Source organism: Helianthus annuus, chromosome 11, assembly GCF_002127325.2.
Source record: "Helianthus annuus cultivar XRQ/B chromosome 11, HanXRQr2.0-SUNRISE, whole genome shotgun sequence".
Taxonomy (NCBI): Eukaryota; Viridiplantae; Streptophyta; class Magnoliopsida; order Asterales; family Asteraceae; genus Helianthus; species Helianthus annuus.
In genome coordinates this window covers 124,744,683-124,752,294 of record NC_035443.2, presented here as the reverse complement: position 1 = coordinate 124,752,294, position 7,612 = coordinate 124,744,683, and the positions used below count along the sequence as shown (strand labels likewise).

Here is a 7,612-nt window from a genome sequence, read left to right as displayed (position 1 = left end):
ATTCGAATTCGAATTTTTATAATCGAAACGAATTCCTGATTATCGAATTGAATTTAATCGAATTTCGAAATTTTCGAATTCGAAACGAATTCTAAACAACCCTCATCCAATCCACTTTCCATCCTCTACACTCACGTCCACCCTATCTTCCCTGTTCCCCTCCCCCCATTGGCCCAAACCCCACAACTTAAAAACCATCCCACCACTCACATCTCGACACCTAGAAACCTACCAACCCCTCACACACACCTGATCACCCCTTCGATTATTATTATTATACACGTATAAAAACACCATAAAGGGTACCATCTTTTTTCTAATATCTCTGGTTGTCAGGCAATTTTCTCGTTTAACCCTAGGGTTTTTTCTCTCTCTCTCTCTATACTTTCTCTCTCTTCGAATACTTTGATTATACGTACATATGTGTTGAGATTTTCTTAATTTTGTGAAATTAAGCCTTCGATTGTTCTGATTTCGTGTTTTTTTTGTTCGATTTTGGTGTCCAAAGGGTGGAATTGGAAGAATCGGTGCGCGACTTTGGTCTCCTTTCAGGAACAGGTGTGTTTTGATTGTTTGAATATACTATTTGATTGATTTATTTGAAATTGATTGATTTTGAAGGTGAAAGTAGTGGTTTTGAATGTTAAATTGATCATTGATGTGGATTATTTATTTATTTATTTTTGTTTAGGTTTTGAAATTTGTATAGATATTAGATAAAAAATTAAGCCTTTTGGGATAGCGGATGTAATGATTGTTATATGTTCTTTTTTTTTGTTTGGAAAAGTGGATATGTTTTTGATATGGGTTTGTGTAAATTTTGTTTTGAATTGTGTATATGACGTGGAAGCCCATTGTGGCATGTTCCAAGTCTCTGTTATATATTTGAAATTTTACACTGTTGGCATGTCTCTGTTATGAGTATTGTAGCATAAGGAAATTATGGAATCATGCCATTGGGTGGGTGCCAGTTTGCAGTTTTTTTTTCCGCGGGATTATATATCGAAAAGTCGATGCCTTTTGTCGTGTCTCTGTTATGATTAGGGTAGTATAATTAAATACCAAAACAATGCATTCGGGTGTCGTTGCAGTTTTGTTTTTCTGGGGGGGGGGGGGGGTTATACCTTTGAAAGTTGAAAGTCGACACCTTATGGCACGGCATGTCTCTGTTATTATGACATCGGGTGTCGTGTGCAGTTTAGTTGGTGGATGCCTGGATGGGGGGGATCGGATTTGTATGAGGTAGACGTACCATATTAGAGTATAACCATATTTCTGATTTAACGTAAACTGAACATATATAATCCGCTTTTACTACCTATGCATGCGTTGAGTTTTGCTTGGTTGATTAATGTTTATGAATTCGGTGTTAACTGAACATGCCCGATATTGATCAACTAGTAATGCCTAGAATCAAAATTTGATTGTGTTTTTTTATCTGAACGCTGACCGTATCTAAAACCCAAATAAACTTGATCAACGTTCATTTTCTTTAACGTGTTAAATCCATGAAAAGTTACTAGCTATGACCTGTTTGCATTCTCTTGCACATAGTGAATATATTGGTCATGCTTAATTATTTACAATGTGACATGTTGAATGTTTTAGCCGATGTGGTTTGATACATTCGTATAATAATGTGCCATAAAGATCTAGATCTTTCGGTCATCAACAAAGTAGAAACATATCAGTTATCTAACTATTTGGAGGATTCGAGTAGCTGTGGAAAATCTACATGGACGTAATACAAAAGATTTATAGAAGAAAATAGGAAACCCCGAAAAAACTGAATGTAGATGGCTTCTTAGTCAAGTCTCTCAACCGTTGTCTTCTTCATACGCATTCTTAGGCTTTTGATTGAGGTATTACTTGTACTTGTATCCAATCAGGCATAAACGAGACAGTTCTTCACATCTCCAAATCTTAAGCTGTAGATTTTCCTAACACTTATCCGTATCCTACCAAAATTAGTACTCTTTATATAAATTCGAATACATATACTAATAATTGCCTATTGCTTATATAAGAAGTATCATTAATACTTATACACTAAAACTTATCAATTATGCCCGTGACTGTCACAACACTTCCTAAATTTTACGATTTAGCGTCATTATGGTAATGTATTATCACAGAAGAACTTGAGTGAAGAATTGATGAGTTTGTTTGTGATGTACATCCCTCTTAAGTACATGTGACTACTATTCAGGTTATGTTGTATCTCTAATGGCCAAACAACGTGAATCAAAATAGTTGGTAAAAACGGAAATGGGTCGAACAGGATGACGTGTACTTTAAATGCATATAACCTCCTTAGTCATTTGATCAAAAAGATCATATTATACTGTAATAATATAGTCTTTGCAAACATATTTAACACACTGTTTATATTGATTTTGTGCAAAATTTGGGTCACCTAAACCTGCTCTGACTGTTACCAAAAATACCCAATTTGACTAATTACCCAAACCGTCTGTTTTGCCACTTCACGGTTAAATTTTTACATTATACAAGTATAAATGCTATATGCAGGTCGGCTTAACAATGGAGAAAAACGACACAGGATGCCAAGCCGCTCTAGAAGCTCCAGTCCTTTGTGTCAACAACTGTGGATTCTTCGGCACCTCAGCAACCATGAACATGTGTTCAAAGTGTCACAAAGACATGATCTTGAAGCAAGAAGAGGCTAAACTCGCTGCATCTTCAATCGAGAGCATCGTCAATGGACAAAACATCGACAAAACATCTGCGGTGCTACCCAATTCAGCAGGGTCGGAGGTGGCTCTATCGACCCAACCGTCTTCCGCACCACAAGTTCAAGCCGAGAGCAGTGAGAAGCCGAACGAGGGTCAGGGCCAAGGTCCTTCTAGATGCACAACATGCAGGAAACGTGTGGGTTTAACTGGTTTCAGTTGTCGATGTGGGCATGTTTTCTGTTCTGTTCATCGGTACTCCGACAAGCATGACTGCCAGTTTGACTACCGGGCCACTGCAAAAGATGCGATAGCTAAAGCTAACCCTGTGGTGAAGGCGGAAAAGCTTGACAAGATATGAAGCAGTCGAGAAACACATGTTGGTTTGTTATAGTTGCTTTATATGGTTCTGGTGTGTGGTGACTGATGAAATGATATTTAGGGTGGCGTGGCCTTTGCATACCAATGAACTCTTGCATCTTGTTTTATCATCCGAGTTTATGTCAAAGTGGTTGTCTTATGCTTTGGTTTGATTGATGTTTGTTGTGGTTCATCTTGTGCTTTGTCTCGTCTTTCTTTCATATGTGGATAGTCGAGTTTCTTGATTGTGTCATGTCGTGTTGTGTCGTGTCGTGTCGTGTGATGTCGTGTTGTGTCGTGTCGTGTCATGATGTTGATGGCTAATGTGATCCGAGTTCCATGTCATTATGAAATTAAATAAAATGGGTGTCTATAAATATAGTTTCCTCTTTTTATGTTTCATTTGAGGTTTTACATCATTTAACAACCTAATTAGGGATGTCCATGAAAGGTATATTTAGAATTTACATAAGGATTTGATGAAACACTGGTTAACACCGATGGTTAACTAGCTGGGTCGTCTCTTATGTGGGTTCAATCTCCTTCTCTACTCGCTCAAGACTGAGGTCCTGCAAAACAGCAACACCGTTAGCTCGTTAAGAGGGGAATATGGGGGATTTGATGAAACACTGGTTAACACCGATGGTTAACTAGTTGGGTCGTCTCTTATGTGGGTTCAAGCTCCCTCATTTGAGGTTTTACATCATTTAACAACACAGTTACTGGTTTGTATAAGTTTGTCTCAATTGTAGGGGTGAGAAAGTATATAATAAAGTCAGGATCGCTTATGAAATTTGGAAAACATGGGGTCTATAGGGGGTGCTGTGGAAAGTCAAATGGTGCAGGTTGTAACATGAAAGGTATATTTAGAATTTACATGTTTGGAATTTTTAGTTCATGTATGTTTCTCACTAATTCTATATCTAATGTTATTGAATCTTCTTGGTTAGATTTCAAAATCCTATTGATGATTTTGTGTTCATAAAGAAGAACACATGAGTTTGTGTGACTAGTACTTTATTTTTGATATTGTTTTGTTTAAATCCATACTATACGATTGATTTTGGTTCATTGTTCTTGTGTTGTGATTTATAAACCACATTTTTCAAGTAACCTAGCGTAGGGGGTATCCTATCGACTCACCGACTCACTCAAATGTTGTTTGTTTGACTATGATCAATGATAGTTCGGGTTAGGGTTCTCAATTTAAAACCTTAGTTTATGGGCTTCAATTTCAAACTATTAAGAGGTGTAGAGTTTGTTAGATTTTGTGTCAATATTCGGAAGTCCTTAAATGTTTAGGTGATCTAACTTTACATTATTGACCTTAGATTAAGGATTTGTATAGAATCATGACAAAGTTACATTCACCTCTTTTATTTTCCGCTTTTATGTACATTGAAATTGCACCTCTCCTTAATCTTCAGTAATTATACTAATTATTATCTGCGTTTAGGGTTTTTCTACGAACTTCATCATTTTCAATTCCATTAATTATTAAAATTCTAATTAACTTTTTGTAAAATAACTATTTTTCTCAAACAATTAAAGTAACAAAATATACGATTTTCACCATTCTTCTCTCTTCCTTTTCTTTTCTCCTTTTTATCTTCTCTTTACCTTTTCTTTTCTTTTATTTTCTCTCGTTACACACTGTTTATATAGATTTTGTGCAAAACGTCGTTTGGGTCAACTAAACCTGCTCTGAACAGTATAAAAAAATACTTGATTTGACTAATTACCTAAACCGTCTGTCACTTTTAATGTTTAAATTTTTACTTTATGCAAATATTAATGGTATATGCAGGACGGCTGAACAATGGAGAAAAACGACACGGGATGCCAAGCCACTCTAGAAGCTCCGATCCTTTGTGTCAACAACTGTGGATTCTTCGGCACCCCAGCAACCATGAACATGTGTTCAAAGTGTCACAAAGACATGATCTTGAAGCAAGAAGAGGCTAAACTTGCCGCATCTTCGATCGAAAGCATCGTCAACGGACAAAACATCAACAAAACTACGGTGCTACCCAATTCAGCAGGGTCAGAGGTGGCTCTATCGACCCAACCGTCTTCTGCACCACAAGTTCAAGCCGAGAGCAGTGAGAAGCCGAAAGAAGTTCAGGGTCAGGGCCAAGGTCCTTCTAGATGCACAACATGCAGGAAACGTGTGGGTTTAACTGGTTTCAGTTGTCGATGTGGGCATGTTTTCTGTTCTGTTCATCGGTACTCCGACAAGCATGACTGCCAGTTTGACTACCGGGCCACTGCAAAAGATGCGATAGCTAAAGCTAACCCTGTGGTGAAGGCGGAAAAGCTTGACAAGATATGAAGCAGTCGAGAAACACATGTTGGTTTGTTATAGTTGCTTTATATGGTTCTGGTGTGTGGTGACTGATGAAATGATATTTAGGGTGGCGTGGCCTTTGCATACCAATGAACTCTTGCATCTTGTTTTATCATCCGAGTTTATGTCAAAGTGGTTGTCTTATGCTTTGGATTTTCTTGAGCACGTCATGTCATGTCGTGCTGTGTCGTAATGCTGATGGCTAATGTTATCTGAGTTCCTTGTCAAAATTAAATAAAATGGGTGTCTATAAATATAGTTTTCTTTTTTGATGTTTCATTTGAGGTTTTACATCATTTAACAACCTAATTAGGGATGTCCATGGAATCGAGTTTTGGATTCATTGAATTAAATAATAAACTTTTGTTGCTAAAGTTTGATAATGCTTAACACCCCAAAACCTGTAATGGTTTTTTTTGAACGGTGACTTTCTTTTTTAGTGACCCAATGTCACACCGTCTAATCGGTGGTCCTAGCCAAGTCTGTCTAGACTTACGTTGTCTTAACCAGGCCCGCGCTGGGTTGGCCAGACTTGGTTACGACGTTCCTCTGGAAACCGTACTGCCTCCACACGAGTTGCCTCGCTGAAGTAACAACCGGATGAAAACCGGGGTGCGACTCAGGATCAAACCCCCCTCGGTGGATTTATCAGCATCATTGCCCAATATCCACCCCAATATGACACAAGTGGGAATTGAACTTGAGTCTCCATTGGAAAACCCAAGTCTCCTACCATTAGACCATAAGTGGGGGGATGCCCTGTAATGGTTGATACAGGTAAATGTGACTGGATTTTATAAGGATTGTTACTAGTTTGCATAAGTTTGTCAAACACGGGTGGAGATAGTGTATAAGCAGGGGTAGCCCGTGTTATCCCTCAACTTCGTTTTCGTAGTGTAAAAATACCCCTTAACTCTGTCTACGTAGTATTTTTTTTTTTTTTTACAAAGGATACCCTTGATTCCAAAAAAAATAATAAAAAATTGGGATACTCCTAAAATTTTTTAGCTAGATCCGCCACTATTGTCAAATGTAGGGGTGAGAAAGTATATAATAAAGATATAGGGCTATTAAATCCGGATCGCTTATGAAATTTGGAAAAAGATATAGAGCTATTAGATCCGGGTCGCTTATGAAATTTGGAAAACTGGGATTTATAGGGTGTTGTGTAACATGGAAGGTATATTAAGAATTTACATGTTTGGAATTTTCAATTCTTGTATGTTTCTCACTAATTCTATATATATCTAATGTTATTGAATCTTCTTAGTTAGATTTCAAATTCCTATTAATGATTTTGTGTTCATAAAGAAGAACAAATGAATTTGTTTGACTAGTACTTTATTTCTGATATTGTTTTATTTAAATTCATACTATACGGTTTATTTTATTCATTGTTCTTGTGTTATAAACCACATTTTTCAAGTAACCTAGCGTAGTGGTTTTCCTATCGACTCACTCAAATGTTGTTTGTTTGACTACGATCAATGATCCTTGCGGTTAGGTTCTCAATTTATAACCCTATTTATGGGCTTCGATCTCAAACTCTTGAGAGGTGTAGAGTTTGTTAGATTTTATGTCAATATTTGGAAGTCCTTAAGTGTTTATGTGATCTAACTTTACATTACTGACCATAGATTAAGAATTTGTATAGAATCATGACAAAATTACATTTTCCGCTTTTATGTATATTGAAATTAGACGTCTATTTAATCTTCAGTAATTATACTAATTATTCTCTACGTTTAGGTTTTTCTACGACCATCATTTTCAATTCCACTAACTATTATTAAAATTCTAATTAACTTTTTATAAAATAACTAATTTGGGGCAATTGTTAGGGGTTAATTTTTAATACTGAGGATCACATATCCTTAGATTTGGCCTGGATCACTGATCCTTAACAGATGATGCAGGAAGTCTGAGGATCACGGATCCTTATTATTATTTACATTTACTAACAATTTTATCCTTTGTTTAAAACTTGTATTCGTTGGAACATAACGAATTGGACTTGGTCAATGCTAATATTTCGGGGAATATGCTCTCTATTCGCACGAGTTTGGAAGCATGTAGCCGTTATGGAGAAATGGGATACTTGCACCATTTTCGCGTTGTTTGTTATGTTATAGTTTCTGTTTTTAAAAGGGGATTATGAGCTCATTTTAGGCATAACACGACAGACTTTTTGCTAACACTCGAACACACAACT

At 36.7% G+C, this 7,612-nt stretch overlaps 2 protein-coding genes across 2 annotated transcripts; both read left to right on the top strand.

Annotated features, from left to right (window-relative positions):
* The first annotated feature begins 278 nt into the window (after window positions 1-278).
* On the top strand, window positions 279-3,230 carry LOC110866018 (zinc finger A20 and AN1 domain-containing stress-associated protein 8). Its single transcript, XM_022115373.2, has 3 exons — window positions 279-360; window positions 509-558; window positions 2,533-3,230. The coding sequence occupies exon 3, from the start codon at window positions 2,545-2,547 to the stop codon at window positions 3,052-3,054; it is 510 nt and encodes a 169-aa protein (XP_021971065.1). The 5' UTR covers window positions 279-360; window positions 509-558; window positions 2,533-2,544; the 3' UTR covers window positions 3,055-3,230.
* A 1,607-nt stretch (window positions 3,231-4,837) lies between these two features.
* Window positions 4,838-5,556, top strand: LOC110866019 (zinc finger A20 and AN1 domain-containing stress-associated protein 8). Its single transcript, XM_022115374.2, has one exon. The coding sequence runs from the start codon at window positions 4,873-4,875 to the stop codon at window positions 5,383-5,385; it is 513 nt and encodes a 170-aa protein (XP_021971066.1). The 5' UTR covers window positions 4,838-4,872; the 3' UTR covers window positions 5,386-5,556.
* The last annotated feature ends 2,056 nt before the right edge of the window (window positions 5,557-7,612 follow it).